The sequence below is a fragment of the Parasteatoda tepidariorum genome, chromosome 8 (assembly GCF_043381705.1).
Source record: "Parasteatoda tepidariorum isolate YZ-2023 chromosome 8, CAS_Ptep_4.0, whole genome shotgun sequence".
NCBI lineage: Eukaryota > Metazoa > Arthropoda > Arachnida > Araneae > Theridiidae > Parasteatoda > Parasteatoda tepidariorum.
The window spans coordinates 7,358,608-7,379,963 of NC_092211.1; the positions used below are offsets into that span (position 1 = coordinate 7,358,608).

General features: G+C 30.1%; 1 protein-coding gene across 1 annotated transcript; it reads right to left on the reverse strand.

The window, feature by feature from the left end:
• Positions 1-10,515: 10,515 nt before the first annotated feature.
• LOC107453560 (peptidyl-prolyl cis-trans isomerase 5) lies at positions 10,516-21,000 on the reverse strand. Its single transcript, XM_043055289.2, has 4 exons — positions 20,687-21,000; positions 18,434-18,556; positions 14,224-14,332; positions 10,516-10,736 (listed from the first exon to the last, which is right to left on the reverse strand). Exons 1-4 carry the CDS (start codon positions 20,789-20,791, stop codon positions 10,531-10,533), a joined length of 543 nt encoding a protein of 180 aa, XP_042911223.1. The 5' UTR covers positions 20,792-21,000; the 3' UTR covers positions 10,516-10,530.
• Positions 21,001-21,356: the final 356 nt, after the last annotated feature.

Sequence of the window (21,356 nt, forward strand, 5' to 3'; positions counted from 1 at the left end):
TAATTTAATATAGTCAAACCACGCTAGCCTTCAAGGGTTCACTATATCCGTTAATTTTAACTAATGGTTCCTAACTTTTTGTTATAGATTATTTAAATAAATGACCCATAAAAAGAAATACAAAAATGACAAACAAAAAATGTGTTAACTTGCTTTTTTGTTTTATGACTCTTAGTAAAAAATTAGTAATCTTTATCTGATGCAGGGAAAAATGTGTCCATACATTTGCCTGGGTTGGTCTTTGTTTAGGTATGGGAAAGTGAGATAAAAGAGGCAAACAAGAAAAAATGCTTATAGCTACATTCCACTCTATAGATGGTTTTAAAAATCAGTCGAAGACAGAAGAAAGCTCCTCCTTTTTTTAGTTCACTATATGCACAGAAAATGTGTATAGCAAAGCACAGGCCCGAACATTTCGTTCTATAGCGGGGTTTGACTGTTGAGCAACAACATTTCATTCCAAGTCACCATTCTTTAAGTAAAATGAAGATTTTGTTATTTAGAAAGAAGGTATCTCATTTAAGCTGTTGTTGACTCAATTCTTTAATTTTCCAGATTTTAGTCCAATATTTTGCCGGTGAACTCTGTCTAAAATAATCTTTTTTAATCAAAACTCCACAAATTGCTAATTAAAGCGGGACTTTTTAGGAAAGAAAGTACAATAAGGGCATATCAGCAATTTCTGGAGAGCCTGAAAATTTTTAAAACTTGTGATCTGGTTTCTTGTAATTTTCAGTGCGTATTAACCCAAATTAACTCAGGATAATCAAGGAAACAGAATCTCAAATATGATTTTTTCATTTATTCCATCATCAAACCATTTTAATTTTCGACCATTGAATAGTTTTAATGTTGTGATATTTAACCGTCAGAAATCATGTGAAAACTGAATCTCATTTTTAAGAGTTTTCTTCTTAATAATATATATAATTCTCCTTAATATATCTAAATTACCAACTAAGGAAAGTGTTTTTATTGTTGCATTTATTGTTATTTTTTGTATTATTTCATGCGTGTGATCTTACTTGGCTATTTTATTAATAGAAGTGCTTTGTTTTCAGAGGATTAACAACCAAATTTATATTAATAAATATTAAATAATTTTAATGCATAGATATTTTTTATCATTAAAATACATATAATCCCTAAAATTAGTTAAAAGTCATAANAGATTTGAATTTATGTTTGGACAACCAAATTTATATTAATAAATATTAAATAATTTTAATGCATAGATATTTTTTATCATTAAAATACATATAATCCCTAAAATTAGTTAAAAGTCCCCTCTTTCAAAATAAATGAATAAAAATGTGCTGCAGCAGCACTTCTAAATTAGCAAAAGTTAACTTTTGGTAGCTTCAATGTGAAATACTTTTCTTTATTTCCTACTTAAAAAAATAAAAATTTCTAGCCTCCTTAAAGAAATAAAAATTTCTAGCCAATATTTCTCTACTTACTTACAATATTCTGATCGTAAAGACACCGAAGTCGAGCATCACTGGCTGCGGTTAGTAAGCTGGTGGGTGACTACTTGGATCAGCCTGCGTAGTGACCGAGGGTGCGCAGTACGGGTCCTCTTTAAACTGTTCTAAAGTAAAGTTCTCGACTTCGTTCGCAGGTTGTCTGACTTCCGAAACAGGGGAGCCATCCCCTCTGCATAGGATTAAAATTGCGATGGGGGTGTCTTCGTATCATCCCTAGGGATGTTTCCCAGACCGTCGCCAATAGCCCATTGTACATCTCTAGTGCGACGTAAATAAAGTACCTACAATATTCCTAAAGAAGAAGAGATGTGGTCAAAAATGCTGGAATGATGCTAATAGTATTAATATATTAAATCTGCTTCAAAATAAGCTGCAAAATAATAATAAATTTCTTTTAAAGCTTTGTAGTAAATCTTTCTTTATTGTTTTTTTTTTTTTTTTTTTTTTTTTTTTTTTTTTTTTTTTTTTTTNTTTTTTTTTTTTTTTTTGTTAAATATATGTAATAAACCATATTAAGAGATTTCGCTGCTTTTTATTTTGTGAAACTAAAGTTATTATGCAATAAAATAATTTCAGCACTGAAGTTAAAATACGTTAGTATAGGATTTCTTTATTTACATTCAATGATTAATTTATAACGAAATTTTGTTCCTACTTATGGCATTGAAAAAAAAATTTTTTTTTAAAAATTCATGTATTTTTTTTATAAAATATTTTTTATGAATTATTATTTTTTTAATATGTTAAATAACTTAGTGAATGTTCTAACACAAATGTGATCTAGATAGACTAGATACAGATTATTACTTTTATTGTACATTCAGATAATGTATTCAAGAATTGATTATGTTTTCATGAGGAATAAAATTTATTTTGGTTCTTACTTATGCCAATGAAAAAAATAAAAACTCATTTTTAATAATGTATGTTTTTATAAAATATTTTTTGATGAAATATTATTTTAATATGTTGAATAACTTCCAATACAAATGCAAACTAGATAGATCATATACAGATTACTGCATGCAAGAATTGATATTTATTTTGGATAATGTCTCATGAATAGTTTTAGTTATGTATGCTGCACTATATCTACCAATAAGTAATTGGAGTTATGATCTGGTATGGATTGAATTATCTATTTTTGTGCCTTCTACGTTGTTGCAGTGGACTGACTGATCGTTACGCAGATCACAGAAGTCAAGCAAGGAGGCAAATTTCTCCCAATACTTGATCCACGAGTTCTTCTGGATTGGGTTCAAAATGACAAATAGTAGTCACAAACCCAAAAATTTGGGTCCACTGTTCATTGACGGTTGTAAAATATAAATAGAATAAAACACGTTTCATCAGATAACTCCTCAAAGGGTGCAAATAATGTCTTCTGCAGTAATGGAAAGCCTGTTTCTCTTTACCAACAAATGAATACATTTTGTTTATAGTAGGTGTACAAATACTTATTGGTTGACAGTGTTTTGTTTTAATTTAGCTATTAAGTTTAAAATAGATTTTATGCAGATTTATACTGAATGAAAAACTTAACAATGTTATTTAAGCATGAGAATAAAAAATATTTTTGAAAAATACTTATTTTCGTTAATCTGTGTTTCTGTAAAATACTGTTAGAAATTTGTATACACTGGTGTAAAAGAATTGATAGAATTTACAGACTAGATCGATTATTGCTAGAACTACTGGACCGTTTTTAATGAAATTTGATACAATACAAAACAAATAACCATTCAACACTCGTGCGTAACACGCGTTGGAGTCGGAAGGTATGAGATTGCCACAGAACAATTCAGGCCAATTGCTACAGGAAAAGATAATGTATTTTTTTGTTTATTCTGCAGCCGCTGTTTCATACCTTCCGACTCCAACGAGTGTTACTCACGATCATGCGCATTGGTGGTTATTTGTTTTATATTGTATCAAATTTCATTTTAATCTGTCCAGTAGTTCTAGAGATAATCGTCTGCAAATTGTCTTAATATCTTAAACCCATTGTAGTTTGGTAATTATTCTTCTGTCATGACAAAAGAATAATCTGTCCATCATGAAAGAAGTCTGAGGCTCTCAAACGGACACCAGATTTGCAAGAAAGTCGTGTAATTCTAACGTTATTTAGAGAGAAAATAACGCCTATATTTCTTATGGAGGTTCGTTTTGGCGGCAGCCTTGTCGATGAATTTGGCGACGAAATGATGGTTTTGTAAACTTCGAGTTTCAAAGCGACAGCATCAATATTTACGGAGTTATGCGAAAATCGTGTCGAAAGTTCCAGAGTTTCTTCGCCAAGTCTTGCTTTATTCAAAAAAGGTTTTTAGTACAAACATTTTCGTGACGATAAACAGAAAATTCCGAACACAAGGTTGCCATGCTTTCTGGGATGGAAATACAAATACGAGGGTTGCTATTTATATTTCTGGCCTAATAATGAAAAAACAAATATGTAGGATCGAAATTGGTTTTATTGTTTTTCAAAGTATTCTCCATGATGCAGTGGCGTACGCAGAATTTTTTCAAGGGGGGTGTTCATAATTTTCTGAAACTACTAAAAGAAATTCGAGTCTGTATNAACCTTCGCACCCATAGCCGCACACTTTACTTGCGACTCCTCGTATAACTTCCATGATGGAAAATGCTACTTTAATACTATGCTGGTTAATCATCAAGAGATCAATGGTTAATCATCAGCCGAATCATGGCGAAAATCAATTCTTATCGCCAACGGTTTAAGTCGCCACATACAGATTCTAGTCGCCACCAATATTAGTCTCCCCTTAAAATCAATTCTAGTCGCCATATACGGATTCTAGTCGCCACAAAACTGATTTTAGTCACTTCTAAATCTATTCTAGTCGCCACAAAATCAATTCTTGTCGCCACTATACGGATTCTAGTCGTCACAAAATCAATTTTAGTCGCCAGTTTGGTCCAAAATCAATTCTTATAGCCAACGGTTTTAGTCCCCACATAAAGATGCTAGTCGCCACCAATTCTAGTCGCCACTATACAGATCCTAGTCGCCACAAAATCAATTCCAGTCGTCAACGGTTTTAAACGCCACAAACAGACTCTAGTCGCCACAAGATCAATTTTAGTTGCCGCGAATTCTAGTCGCCACTCTACAGATTCTAGTCGCTACTATGCAGATTCTATTCTCGCCACTATATAGATTCTAGTCGCCACTATGCAGATTTTAATCGTCACAAAATCATTTTTAATCGCAATGGATTCTAGTCGCCACTATGCAGATTTTAGTCGTCGCAAAATCATTTTTAATCGCAATGGATTCTAGTCGCCACTATACAGATTCTAGACGTCAGAAAATCAATTTTTGTCGCCACTATACAGATTCAAGTCGCCACAAAACCGATACTAATTGCCGAAGATTCTAGTCGCCACAAAATTAATTCTAGTTGCTACTATACAGATTCTAGTTGCCCGCAATTCTACTCGCCATGAATTCTCGTTGCCACCATATGGATTCTAGTCGCCACAAAATCAATTTTAGTCGCCACTCTACAGATTTTAGTCGCCACAAAATCAATTCCAGTCGCCATCAATTCTAGTCTCCATTCTACAGATTCTAGTCGCCACATAAAGATGCTAGTCGCCACTATGCAGATTCTAGTCGTCACCAATAACAAATGAAGCAAATATCAAGAAAAAAATATTTTTTATTTATATTTTGTAGTATTAATATTTTAATAAAAAATGAAGCAAAATATCAAGAAAAAAATATTTTATATTTATAGATAGTAATATTAATATTTTCTATTGTGGCGACATCTATTGAATAACAAATGAAGAAAAATATTTATTATTTATATTTTGTAATATAAATATTTTTTTATTGTGGCGACATCTACTGAATAACAAATGAAGCAAAATATCAAGAAAAAGTATTTATTATTTATATGTTGTAATATTAATATTTTTCATTGTGGCGACATCTATCGAATAACAAAGGAAGCAAAATATCAACAAAAAAATATTTATTATTTATATTTTGTTTAGAAATAACTCCATCTTTTTATTGACTTTAATGCAGCATACGACAGTATCAAGTGAAATAAGTTGTATGAAGCAATTTGGTATTTTCCTGAAGCTTATTAACTTGACAAAGGCAACACTCAGAAGAGTCAAGTTGGAAAACGAACTCTCCGAAACGATTTCTACACTGATAGAGGTCTGAGGCAGGGAGATGCACTTGCCTGCCTTCTATTTAATATCGCACTTGAAAAAGTAATCAGAGGATCTGGAATCAATGTAAGAGGCACTATTTTTCAAAGATCTACACAAATTCTTGTTTATGCAGATGATCTTGATATAGTGGGAAGATCTAAACCAGTGGTTCCTGAAATCTCGCAGACCCCTTGCCATGCTTTTCCATTTTGGATAGACCCCTTGTTTTCTTGATATTGATTTTTTTTGTAAATTCATCTACTTCAAATACATTTTTGATAGCTTGTATAGTGCTACTCACTGCGAAAGATTTAAATTTCTAACTGTAGTGAAGTGTATTGTGAAAAGAAAAACACATGTTAATTTTATACATTTATTAATTAAATTCAAACTAATTTAATTAATATGTAAATGGAATAAAATAATTCCACTAAAAACCCGCACTCCGCTACTAATATTATAATTGCGGCAACAAGTTTGTATACAAAACCATAGTAGTGTATTGTCGGTCTGTTTATTACGTTTTCAAGTAAAAACTATGCAACTAATCTCCGTGTTTTTGTGCACAGATAAAGTTGGAAGTACAGCTAGCTGAAGAGTTGACACAGGTTAATCTACAATTTACCGCGGAAAAAATACTTTTCTGTTACAAAACCTTACACGCGGAGTAAATAAAAACGCACGCAGGCAGAGCTGCAGGCAACTGCTAGTTTATAATAATTCAGTTTCATATATCAAAAAATAATCCTAATAACTTAAATTTTTTACTTCATAGCTACTTTTATTTTTATAAATTTATAGAATGTTGATACAGGGTGCGTAACCAAATTTTTCAACAAAAAATAAGCTCCTTTTATGCGCCTTATACATTAACAAAATGCAAAATAATTTTCGAAGACTTTACATGATCATGACAATATAACTAGTCTCTGACGAGGAACTCTTTTTTTTTTTTAATCATATTATTCACCATAAAAAGATCGAGAGATTTTTCGGTTCGATTTCAGAGGGTGAAAAATAAAGCTTGAAATTGAGAATGGCTTGGAAAAGGCAGCAGAGTTGCACACGAGAGTCTAAAAATCTCACCGAACCCAGCTCAGTATATGCTCATGGTACGCCGGAATGCATTGTGCTGGAATGAATTGTGAAAATGTGGAATAGAACAATGCGAAAACACTTTAGCATAATACGTGGTGAAAATCTCATTTTAAAAAAGTAAAAATTGAGCAATTTTTAAAAACATCCAATAAAAAAGCACCTTAAAGGGCTTTTAAAAAACGAAAAGCATAAATAAGCCCTTTTTAAAAATGCTAAGCACCATGAGATATGTCTTTTTATTATAATGTAAGTAAATAGGTAATATGTTGATTATTCCATTCATGAAATGCCAAAATTAAAATCCTGCTCATATGAGATCCACTATCGTTGACCCTTATTTTCATTTCATTGACCCCCAATTTTTCTCTCACTTGACATGGATCCTTTGCAAGTCGACCACTTTGGGAATCACTGCTTAACACGATCAACCGTCCATCGATTCGAGTACATTCTATAATGATTAATAGAGGTTNAAAGCGTCGGAACTAAAAAATTTTTTTTTTCTCAAAACCTGTTGAAGTGAAACAATAACTGATGCTAGAGAGTCTTTATATCATCATTATCTATCTATAGAAAAAATTTTAAATTATTTGGATGAAATTTCAGACACAAGGGACAATTTTTGTATTTTTTAAAATTTTCATATTTTATTAAATTTTTAAAAAAATTTTGACCAAAATTGTTTTTACTTGGCCTATTTCCTAAAATATGCTAAAAAATAAATAAATTATGTTCAGAATAGTAAAATTAAATTAAAAAACAAGTTTTCATAAATTTTCATTTGAAAGGTCCCATGTCCCCTTAAAAACAATTAGAAATATTAATGGCTTAATTTTACAACTTAAAATTGTTAAAGTTTCTAGAAAAGCAATCTAAGACAAGAATCTTCATTTTTTTTCTATATTTACCAATCAAAACTCTGATAAAATGTAATAATACTATTTACGAATATTATGAATAAAGCAATAAATCTTGATTTAAAAAAAACCCTTCTAAGTGAAGGTTTTTTTTTTAAATTTAAAAACAAATATTTTCTAACTTAAAATTGTTAGAGTTTTTAGATACCTAATATAAACTAGTCTCTAAATAAAAACCATAGTTTTCTTTATTCAAGTTCCCAATTTCTCAGATAGTCTATAAAGAATAAGCTACTATTTAATTCAGGAAAAAAAATCTTGATTTTAATCTTTCTCTCTCGTTTTTCTTCCTTTTTGTCATTTTATTGAGCTACATAACAGAAGCTCCCCCAACATACATAAATAAAAAACTAAGCATCTCAAATAAACATACCTCTTCTCATTTTTTATAACTAACCAATTTTCGTGACTAAATGCTATCTTAAACAAAATTGTTTATTTAAAATAGAGCTGTGCAGTAATAAAAATTATTCCTTTCTACCATTTAAAGTTCTTAATTTATAAACATGAAATCAATAAATTCAAAAAAATTTTCAAAAACTTTACACAATCATGATAAAATAACTAGATTTTGATAAATATTGGAAAGAAAATTGTGAAAATCATGCATATTTTGTAATTTAAAACGGCACGGAAAAAATACCTTTTTAAAAGATAGAAAAATAAGCACCTTTTACAAACCCCGAATAAAAAAGGCACCTTTATAAAACGTAAATCAAAAATAAGCACTTTTTAAAAACGCTACGCACAATACATGAGGAAATATTATGATTAAATCAGCAAAGCTTTTAAGAGCTTTTTTAGGCAGGAAAGTGGACAAAAAATAAAAAAGCTGAACTGACCAAGAGGAGGACTGAATCGATAAGATATATAAAACCACAACTTCAAACTCTCCCAGAAGATTTTCATCTTCTGGGTAAAAGCATTTAGACATTGAAATTAAAATTTTTCTTAAACAAATATATTTCAAAACTACTATTATTGTTCCTAATAGTAAAATTATGTCTGCAAGCTCGCTTGAAGAGCATTTTTCTCTGTAAGCAAATAGTGATAGCTGTGGTGATGATTGTTATTTTTCCCTATTTTTTTTATTTATATTGTGACTCATCGTTCTGCCAACACGATGAATTCGAATGAGATTGAGAATCGAAGCGTTGTTGAATCTCTTAGAACAGTGTGTATGGGCAAACCCTGTTTACAATCATTCCAGCTGTTTAATGTTTTTAACCGCTATTTAAATTATAGAAAATGCAGCCTACTAATTGCGAATTTACACAGTACTAAATGTAAAACATTAATTACCGAAACATCGTGATGCATCAAAATTTCGCGATGTTAGCGTGACTATACATCATGATGCTAAAATCTTAACATCTTAGTAAGTTCTGCCCTTTTCTTCCTTACAGTTGTTTTTTCTCTAGCAGCTCTCTATTGCAGTGGGAAAAGTTGGTTCTGAGGTGCATATTTAAGGAAAAATTGAATCCCCAAAAAATTTCGTGCCTCAAACATTATCGGGAATTTTAAAAATTGATAGAAAAAGTGGACTTACCCAAGTCAAAACTTTTTATGGTTTTTTACTGATGGTCCAACATAATGCCTTGAAATTAAATGTTGGAACGTCGATGAACAACCATCATCCCAATTGAATAAGTTAGGATGGTCCAACATAAAAACACCAAATTGGTACATTCCAGGGAACCAACAAGAATTCCCATTCCCAGTGGCAGAATTTTTTCGGGCTTTCTGAAACCCTAGCACTAATGTATTGCTTTAAAATATTCTTAATTATAACAATTACTAATTTATTTGTGTCTACAGAAGAAAGTATAGAATAAAAATTTCTAAAAATTTTTAATTGCAAAAGTAATATTTTTTTAATTTTAATACTATATGCGATATTCTTAGATTTTGTAGGTGGAAGAATGCATTCATTATTTTGTAAATCATTACACAAATTAAAATTCGTAAATAAATTAAATGATAGTAAATTAAGATTGGTATATAAATTAAAAACCATAAAATCCGTGCAGTAACTCCCAAAATAAAGATCACAAATCACGTGAATAGGACTCTTTAAAAAAGAGATACTCAAATAAATGTATATGTCAAATATGGAGTTTTATATAAAGGGGAAAAAAACTGAAAGAAAGAAAATCCTTTCCAGAGCAAACAATCTTTTAAATTTTTGCGATTTCTGAATTTTTTTATTTTGTATTATTTTGAAATTCTAGCTGAAGTCAGTCATTACAGATTTATTTTTAAAATCTCAAATGAGAATAGAAAAATCATGATTATTTCTTTCCTCTCTGATGGGCAAGAAAGAAATCTTTGAAAAAAAAAAAAACTTTTCAAGAAATTATGCAGAAAGGAAAACCAAAATTTTTTCCTTTCCAAATGAAAATTCTTTCTGCAAAAACTCTGTAAAGTTCTACGACAATGTTGCCACAATTCTGCCACTGGGTTCCCATTAAACCATCAAGGAAATGTATAGTTGGAACCGTTCTGAACCATCACGGATTGTCGGTTCACGAGAATCTAACTTCTTTTGATGGTTAACCATCATTATATTAAAATAGTATTTTCCATCATGGAAGTTTGTTGGCATATCAAAAAACCATGAAACTTAATGTAAAATGTTGCGCATGAATCACACCGAAGCCATCAAAATGTTTCGATGGGACCATCAAGAATTTTGACTTGGGCAGGCCTTTTCAAGAAAGTCTTTCATCCCTGTTTTTTGTCCCCAGGAGCTGGATCTGTATCAACCAGCCATCACTAGTATTAGAAATTGGGTCACCTACATTTCTCCCAACTTATCAATATGAAAAAAACTTTATTTAATAAGGATAAGACCTTACCATTCCTTTGATGACTTTACCAAATACCACGTGGCGTCCATCGAGCCAAGAAGTCTTTTTCGTTGTGATAAAAAATTGAGAACCATTTGTGTCTTTTCCAGCATTAGCCATGGATAGCCAACCAGAACCATAATGTTTCAGTTTGAAGTTTTCATCTTCAAATCTATCCCCATAGATACTACGGCCTATGTTAAACAAAGTTCTTTTTTTAAAGGTAAAATAAATATATACATGTTATATGTCTCCAGGAATGAGATTGACCAAAAGACAAAAAATACGAGTAAATCATATGGTTTAATAGTTAACATTAGACAATTTAAGATAATAGCTATATGTTGATATTGTCGAGAATTCACGCTATAGGCGCATGTTGTTTTAGTGCACCAGCAGGACAGTTGATATTAAGATCTTGCTAAACTCAGCAGCAAATTGAGCATCTATAAAAAATGATTGAAGCTTAATTGTGTTTTCCCTCTTGTTTTGTTATTAAAAGAGATTGTCTAAAAACATGTCTTTTGTGCAATAAAAATCTTGATATTTATTACTGTATTCCTCTGGCAGTCCTGGAAGAGATCGGGGTATTTTATTGAACAGTTTTCTTCAGTATTGCTTTAAATATTGATAGATATAAAATACTAATTTCTTAATATGTGAATAAAAAGAGAAATCATGTATAAAGCAGTTAAATACTACAATTCTAAAATAAAGTTCCATAAGAAAATGGAAACAGATAGAAAATTTTAAAGAAGAAAACATAAAAATGACAAACGAAGCAGACGTCATGAGGGGTAACTGGAAGTCATAAAAACATTAAACTTTTTCTATCGAGAGACCACAACAACTGTCTTAAAATTGCTCTCTCTGTTCCCAAAAGGTTTTGTAAAAAGTCCAGGAAGAGAGTATCTACCACTACAAAAATACAATTCCAATTCACTAGTATATAAGGCATGTTAACACGGTTCTATGGCTACCTTTTCATAGATGAAGGTTGACATTGTCGATATCTACTCTCCCCACATTGGTGACCTGGACATGATGTGAACCTTGACAGAAACTCCCACTTCGAAATGAACATGCCTATCTTAACAGTAACAAAAACTTCGATTTGAACAGCCCTACTTTGATGGATGGTCCAAATTGAACAGTTGAATTGTGACTACGACATTATTCACCTCCTCACGCCGTTGCTACTCAATCTCGCTCACATACAAAATAATCACTCAACTGCCAAAGGAAACGCAGGAGCAGCCACCAACCTAATACAGCTTTCATGATCAGCATTAAAAAAATTACGGTGACCTAAGCTCTCCCGGCTTCTCACAAAAACAGCAATGAATCAACTAGTGAAATCCGTTCATCGAATTCTATCACAGGTATATTTCGGGTGGGGGAGTACTATAGTGTATCTACCACTTCTTTCAATGGATAAAACAGCCTATATACATTTTTACAACACGAAAAAGTGGTGCAATCTTCAAAATTAACAACGAAAAAAATTAAGCAAACAAATTATTTTAGGTACCTTGGAGTTGTAATGGATAAAAAATTGAATTGGGGTCCTCATGTCAATATCCTTAAAGAAGAAGCAAATACTCTTCTCAATTCTCTTTACAAAATCAATAATAAATCTTGGGGATTAAATCAAAAAGCAAGAAAACTCATTTATAACACAGTAATAGTCCCTTCTCTAGCACACGGTTACAATATTTGGGCAAAAAACATTTCACCTCGGATATCTAGAACCTTAATTTCGATTCAACGCAAATTCCTTTTGAATATGACCAGGCTTACCACTCTACCCCCACCGCAGCTCCTCATGTTTTAACAAATATTACCCCTCTTTCAGACCAGATTATGCTCTTGTCATGCTCAACAGCATTAACTCAAAAAAAAAAAAANAAATATTTCAATCTTCAATCATTAAGTTATAATCAACAGGACTATGAAAATAAATTAAAAGTGCCAATTTATCACCCATCATATTATATTAAAAACAAAATTTCTAACTGAACAAGGTAACTACGACTTAAGAAAAGATACTAACTTCTTCACAGACGTTTCCAAAACTAAAACAGACACTGCATTCGCATTTCTTAAAAACGCTCATACACAAACTTTCACATTGGATATTAACAATTCTATTTTTCAGGCCGAACAATTGGCAATATTAGAATGTGTAAAACACATCAAAAATAACTTAAACTTTAATAGACAAATAAAATACATAATCTGGTCAGATTCTAAAGCCTCAATAACATCAATTAAAGACGCAGGATCAACCAACCTCATAACCAAAGACATTCAACATGCACTAATGGACACCGCCATTCAAATCTCTTGGACTAATGCGAACAATTAGAGAAGGTAATGAGAGAGCGGACGAATTGGCCAAAAAAGCAACACAAAACATTACAAATTATTCCTTTCCTCTCCCTGTTTCACACCTAAAACAATCTCTTAAAAAATCTTTATCAAGTAATTGGCAAAACCAATGGAATAATTCCGATAGAGGAAGACGTCTGTTTAACACCATCAATAATGTTAACTTCTTCAAACCAATTCCAATTAAACAAGTCATCTGGTTCCTAACAGGTTGCGGACCATTTCCTTCTTTCTTTCCTTATCTGCATATCTCGGATACTAACCTTCGTACATGTGGTCAACCAGGCACACCAGAGCATCACTTATCAACTTGTCTTTACACAATATCATGGCATACAAGCCTTCCAAACATTAATAATTTATATATTTGGCAAAATAACTTTCTTACAAATAAATTATTTAACTCTAAATTAATTAACGTAATGAATTTTCTAGCAGAAAACGACTCCTTATTAAAATTTTAATCAAACCTGACTTTTTAAGTAGTCTTGAAAGTGTTTATTGCCTCTTAAACTTTTTTGAGGTTCTTTTCAGCCTCAGTTGCTGCAAAAAAAAAAAAAAAAAAAAAAAAAAAAAAAAATTTNAAAAAAAAAAAAAAAAAAAAAAAAAAAAACTTTGTTGAAAAAACCCTACTTAAAAATATTCCTATTTCAAACCGAAACATACAATTTTCTCAATTTTTTTTAACCAAACTGAAATTCGTAAACAAATGTTTAATGTGCAGACAGAAGAGAAAAGAAAGAACATTTAGTACAAAGTAAAATAACCCATTGAAAAAAAATAAGAAATTGTATTTTTCTTCAGTTTACACTAAGGAGACAATTATTACTTGAGAATCCTGCATTAGTGAAAACATTCAATTTCTTTTAATAAATACTATTCAGTAACATGATTTTTCAAATTATTGAGAAAAGTAAACTTTTACAATTAGAATAATTTATATTCATATTATAATGTAATATAGCTAAAGCCCCGTGAAACATATCAATCATTGTGAAGTAGAAACATTTAGTAACTCCTAACATACAAAAATTGCTATTTTAGTGTGCTAAAGTAGCTTGAATTTTCTGTTTATCTTAGAAAATCAGAAATAAATATGTTTATTATAGCAAATATATAAAAGCGGTATAGTTATAAAAAAAAGTGAATATTTATTTAAAAACAGTTTAAGATTTTTAAAAAAAAAAGGCTGAAAATCGAGAAACAAAAGAATCGAGAAGGAAAAATCTCATCCCTGATAACAGATTCTACTGAATAAATAGCTTATATATGATTGAAAGTAGGTCATACCACCAGTTCCATCTCCTTTTGTAAAATCACCTCCTTGAATCATAAAATCTTTAATCACTCTATGGAAGATGGATCCTTTATATCCAACAAGACTGCCATCTGTTGAGGGCTAATAAAATATAAATATCCATTATTTATTATCAAGCGTTTCAAATTTTAATTTCATTATTAACCACTTGCCTTACCAATTTTTTTGAAGAAAAAATATGCAAAATATCAATATATTTTTTTTTATTTCATTCAAAGAACTAAAACAAAACATAACACACAAGATTTCAATTTTTTTTGTGTGTAAGAAACATTTAATTTAAATGAATAAAGTTAGATATTAGTCTTTGTACAATAGTTCTTAAAAGAAGGGACAACACAAAGTGATACTTTTCAAATGTCAGTGAAGGACTACGCCATTTATTTTTTCTCTTTTTAATGAAACTTTTGTAAATTCAGCAACCATCATACATACAATCGCACAAATTATAGTTTGTCTAAGCTAACAAGGGAAACTAGGGAAGTGTGACTCGCCAATTTTGAAATAAACTAGTGGGATGTATGCCTTATGAGGAATAATTTTAGGGGGCAACATTCGTTTCGGCCCATAGAAGGTCCTGTGAGAGATAAAAAATAATTCAATATATAGAAAAATCGGTATTTTATTACTTCAATGCAGACTATTAGTTATTGTAATTGTCTCATACTCCAATTAATTTGTAATTAATTGGTTAATTAATTAATTTTCTAAGTAATAAATTAATTAGCAAATTACCTAATTAATAAAATTATTAATTGATTTGCAATTACATTCTCCGATTTGAAAATTTTTTTGAAAAAAAAAATTTGGTGTCAATTTTTCAATTTTTTTTTTTTTTAAATTAACCTAACAGGTTTTTCTGAAAAACTAGAGATACATAAAATTTTCGAAATCAATTTTGACAATAAATATGCATTATATAGTACGTGAAAGTAACACAAAATTAATTGGAGTATGAGATAATTACAATAACTAATAGTTTGCATTGAAGTAATAAAATACCGATTTTGCTATATATTGAATTATTTATCTCTCATAGGACCTTCTATGGGCCGAAACGAATGTTGCCCCCTAAAATTATTCCTCATAAGTCATACATCCCACAAGTTTATTTCAAAATTGGTGAGTCATACTTCCTTAGTTTCCCTTGTAAGAGCTCCTCCCGCCACAAAGCCTGAGGCCATGTGGTGCTATGGAAACAATAATGGTGCATTTTATGGAAAGAGAGATGCTCTCGGTGACCCGAAACCACTCCAAAAGAGTGACCCCGCACCTTTACTTGAAATAGTTATACCTCGTTACCAAAGTTACCGCCAAAGGTCCAGACGAATGTCTGGGGATGTTCTTATTTTAGACAAACTATACGAGTGCAGTCCAACAGCAAAACTCCAAAATAAAACTTCCAATCACAGCAGATTTCATTTTTTGCTTCCGACAGAGTAAAAACGTGATGAAACAAAACGTATTGACAAATTCTGCTACGCCCGAGTTTTCTCCGGATGATAAATATTTGGAATACATACACATACCCGAGTTAACTCGGGATAACCAGGGAAGCGGTTAAAAGAAATAGTGAGCTCATACAAATTTAATTAACGATTTAGCTGTTGGTTCATTGAGAATAAACATTATCATCAAACAGTATTTAACTTACACTTTTTTTAGATATAAGTATGACACTAGTGTGTCATAAATATCACAATAAAAATAACCACTGCATAACCCAATTTAAAACAAAATAAAATAAAATACGCACAAATGATCAGTATTTGTTGAATCATCCAGAAATTAAAAGAACAAAAATCTTTTTTTTTAAAGTCTGAAAACTTTGAAAGAGTGACTGAAAAAAGATTACAATGACTATTAAATAAAATGAAAGGGTCATGGAAAAATGTAGAGCTCCATTTTATTATTAGAAAATTTAGAGCTACTTATACATAGGGTTATATACATATATTTTGTAAATACAAAAGCTATTACAGATAAAATACTCCTTTGCGTGCATTACTCAGAAATTTAGAGCTCCATTTTAGTACTTCAAATATATATACTATGCAGGGTTGGAGTTTTTGCCGGTAAAAAGGGTTTTTTGCCAGGACAGTGGCAAAAACATGGTAAAAGCCGGCAAAAACCAAATTATCTAAATTGCTGATTAAATATTATTACAAAATACTTGAAACAAATTTAAATGTCATAAGGAATAATAATTTTGATACATTACATGAAAAAATTATTTTTAACATATTAATAATTAATATAAAAGCAATAATTTATAAACATTGAAAGTTTTTGACCTCTTTTCATTTTAGAATCCTTAAATAAATGTTTTTTTACAAATAGTAAATAAATATTATTATTTGTACAATAATTAACTACACATCTTGATAGATATTTTATGCTTTAAATTATAGTTATATTAATTTAAAATAAGTTCATTTCACTGGAAAAAAGAGAATAATCNCTTTTTTTAGATATAAGTATGACACTAGTGTGTCATAAATATCAGAATAAAAATAACCACTGCATAACCCAATTTAAAACAAAATAAAATAAAATATGCACAAATGATCAGTATTTGTTGAATCATCCAGAAATTAAAAGAACAAAAATCTTTTTTTTAAAGTCTGAAAACTTTGAAAGAGTGACTAAAAAAAGATTGCAATGACTATTAAATAAAATGAAAGGGTCATGGAAAAATATAGAGCTCCATTTTATTATTAGAAAATTTAGAGCTACTTATTCATAGGGTTATATACATATATTTAATACATACAAAAGCTATTACAGATAAAATACTCCTTTGCGTGCATTACTCAGAAATTTAGAGCTCCATTTTAGTACTTCAAATATATATACTATGTATACATAGGGTTCTTTATTTAAATTTTATGCTAATAAATACTGAAAATTAGAGGATTCTATACAGATTTTTGTGGAATGTTACTGTAAAAATATGAAGTTTGGTAAATTCCAAGTTTTACCAGTAAAACCTAGGATTTACTAAAGTGGGATGGTAACTACTGGTTTTACTACAAAGGCTTGGTAAAACCTAAGAACTACCAGACTTTGGGTTTTTACCACAACATTAATCTCAGATATAATGATAATAAAATTTTCTATGTATGGAATAAGATTTTTTAAAAAGAGAAGAAAAATTATTAAAATAAATAACTAAAAAAAATATTTAAAAACTGACTTAATTTTAGGTTTGAGATATTATCTACTATATATTTTTCTCAATTTTCTTCATTCATCTCTCTTTTCTTTTTGATTTTATTGTTATATACGAGGTGTGATCAAAAAGTATCCGACTTTTGTTCATAAAATAAACGTTTATTATAATAAAATTATTTAATACAAATCCCCTTNTCCGTTTTTAGTTCGGTTTTGTTTTTATTGTTATATATATATATATATTTCAAAAACTAAAGAAAAACATAACTTTTCTCTGATAAGAATAATATACTTTTAACTCTAGTTTTAGAATTAATTAAAATGTTCTATAAAACATGATACAGTAGGGAACTGATTATCCGGAACGGTCGGGACCATCGCTATTCCGGATAACTGATTTTTCCGGTTTTCTGAATCACTACAAGCCATTTTTTTATTGTTAAACCCAACTTTAAAAAAAAAAAAAATTGGAAATAATCTTAAAAATAAGGAAAAACGATGAAGTAATACACTAATGATTATTTCCAAAATTATGGTAAGGTAAACATCTTTAAAAAAAGAAAGAAAAATCGTAAAAATCGCGAGAAAATTTATCAAACTTCGTTCCGGTTTTTTGGTTTTCCGATTTCCGGATAACGGGTTCTGTACTGTACTACATTAGTTTAGATTTTTTTCTTTTGAAATAAAAATCAAAAAGTGTTATAGCAAGTAATCTCAAAAAACTTATAAATAAAAAGTAATAATAATAAATTAAGAAGGAAAAAAAAAACCTCAATAAAACCAAAAGAACTGGAGCAGGACTCTTTTTCTTTCTTTTCTTTACAAAAAAGAAGGAAAAAACAAGAGCTTGGTTTTTCTTTCTTGTATTTTAAATCTTGGTTCAAAATATTCCATTTTCAATTTTTAAGACTAGCAACAGCTCCTTGAGTTTTTAATTATCAAAAGAAATTAAGATAATTAAAAAAAATCAACCACAAAGATAAAAGCTTCATCAATTAAAAAACTAACTTCAGTTTTATGTTTTGTACAAAGTTCAGCAAAATTTTTGACTGTTTTAGGAACCGTCTTGCCAAACAATCCTATTTCAATTCTTCCAGCTGGTTCTCCACCAATGGTTACATCAAAATATACCTGTGAAAATTCAACAAATTATTCAATAAAATTTGCATCACAAACAGGACAACATTTGAAAATATTGCTTCATCAAATTATTAAATGTACTTGGAATAAAATGAACAATTTGCATCACAAACAGGACAAAATATGAAAATATTGCTTCATAATGAACCTATGTTATGTAATGCAACTGTTTTTCAGTGGCGCCATCTATGACCAACAATTCTACTTCTGCCACAACCATACGTCACACCCATTTATAGGGTGCACCCTTTCTTACATCCATTCATTAGTCCACAGATCGCAATTTTTACTTTAACCAGAGAACGATCCATCTCTAATTCACTACTCCCAGACCTCACATCTGTTATGGGAACAAGGTGGACTTTGTGACCCGACAGATTTAAGATGCACCAGTCACCGTTTACTACACGTGGAGTCTTCTGCCGATTGGATTCGAACTCCCGTTTTCACGACCGCAAGTCCATTACCCTGCCAATCCGGCCAGTAAATTTTTTTCATTCTATAATATATATGTTTTGTTATAGAGTGTTTTAGACATCCTAAATTAATTTTGGACAGAACACTTTGGTTTTGCTGTCTTAAAGTGTCCAAAACTATCTTAAAGTGTCCAAAACCTTTAACTTTGGTAAAATATTAATAAATATTTCATATTTTTTATACAATTTGCTTTAATTTATTAATGGAAAGTAATATAATAAAATAGGGAAATATCTCTAAGAGTTATGGCTCCACAATTCATTGAGCAACAAAATTGAATACCTTATCCTTTAAATATGAACAAATATGCTTCTAATACTGATAAATTACGTTTTTGCATAAGGATAAATAATACAATATTAAAATTTATAATAAACTTTTTTAATAAAAAAAAAAAAAATTTGTTTTAATTTTGTTTCTTGTTCAAAAATTAACCTTATATTTTTCACAATCTTTTTAAAATTGTGACAATTTTAATAAAAGGGCTATAGACAGTTTGTAAAAGACTTTTTTTTTAAATTTCTGGTATCAATATATAAAAGTGAAAAACATTTTGTTTCTTTCTTACAATCTCAAGCCAAAACGTTTATTCTGCATTGCAAACATATGTAGGTAAGCAACCACCAGATATGTTATCCTAGAAGTAAAAGCTGTTTTTGGAAATTCTGCTGCTTAATTGAAAAGTCTTTACTTTTGTTGATTACAATCTATCTTATTTTCCATCTTCTATTGAGAGCAGCAATATATTTCTCCTCACATTTCGCAAAAACTTATTATGTTTTTGCAATCTCTCATTAACATGTTTGAGTTTTAATGTTAGTTGAAGTAAGGAAGAGAATACAGTACAAAGCATTTAACATTAAATATGTGTACTTTTCTTCATAATCCAATAATGTATTATATTTATTGCAATAAATTTAATTACTAATAAATAATGTTTACACTAGAGAGATTTCCATATTGTGGCAGAATAATCGAAAAGTCTTGGTAACTTCGGAGAAAAACCTCACAGAAGGGGACAAACTCGAAATGTATAACTCGTAATCAACCCCGGGCAAAAACATCTACATGCTTCGTCTTCTTTTTAAATTTGCGAATTTAAAATTTATTTGGCACCTTGGCAAATACATCCTTTACACTAAATAAATACTTATGTTATGTTATAAAATAATAAGTTTTAAATTTTAATTGTATTTTTTTTTTGCTAATCTTGTCCATAATTTTATTCTTAAATATGTAGATGCCGAAACTAGATAAAGTTTAATTATTTAAAGTATTAATTACAATCAAGTTCAATAAATAAAAATTTAAGTTTGGTGACCAAAAATTTTTCAGTATTATCATAAAAAGCCCAAATAACGTGTGTTGACATTTTTGATATAAAATCTTTAAGGCAAATCATAATGTCAAAATTACCACCATACCTCATTCTCAGAATATGTCAAGTTTATATGGAAGAATAAGTTGCCCAGTATCAATACCTTAAAACAGTACGGTAATATTTTCAAAGAAAGAGATACTACATTTTCAAACGAAAAGCCCAATAATTTTGCACTAGTTATGAGAAAAAAAGCTGAAAATTGGAAAAATATATTAGTTACATATCTTTTTAAAACTTTATTTTAATAAACTACTAAAACTTACTATATCTGTAACTTTAGGTCCTTTAGGTTTCTTAGTTTCCGTTTCACCGTTACAAATCGATGAAAAATAACATAAAGTAACTATCAGAAAAGGTAATTTAAACATTTTTTTCAAAATCAAATTAAAGATTCTTTAAATAAGTATAAGAATGCCACGTCAACAAAGAGAAATCAAAATCCTCAGTAATAACTTCATTAAACAATTATTTCATCTACAACAACATTAACAATCGCGTCGCCCGCTTATCGGCTATTTACACGTCTATTTTTTTTTCCGGCTAATTTATTTATTCATTCACATGCTTGTGGAACCCTTTAGATTGCTCCAAAATGAACACCAGTGCACCACACTATTCATCCCTTTGTGGTCTACAGATGGCGTTGAGCAGAATTCTCTCTATACATGGCAACAATGTTGCCAGATTGGGCTACAAGTAGCGGATTGGGCTACTTTTAAAAGTCCCCGCTACTGAAAATTGAATTTTCGCTACTTGCTACTTTTTGGGCTACTTATTATTTTTCGAACGCTACAAGTCCCGCAGTGGACTGATCGTTAAGACACGGTTCCCAGCAGATCACCGAAGTCAAGCATCACTGGCTACGGTCAGTGTGCGGGTGGGTGACCACTTGGATCAGTCTGCGTAGGGACCGAGGGTGTGCGGTATTGGTCC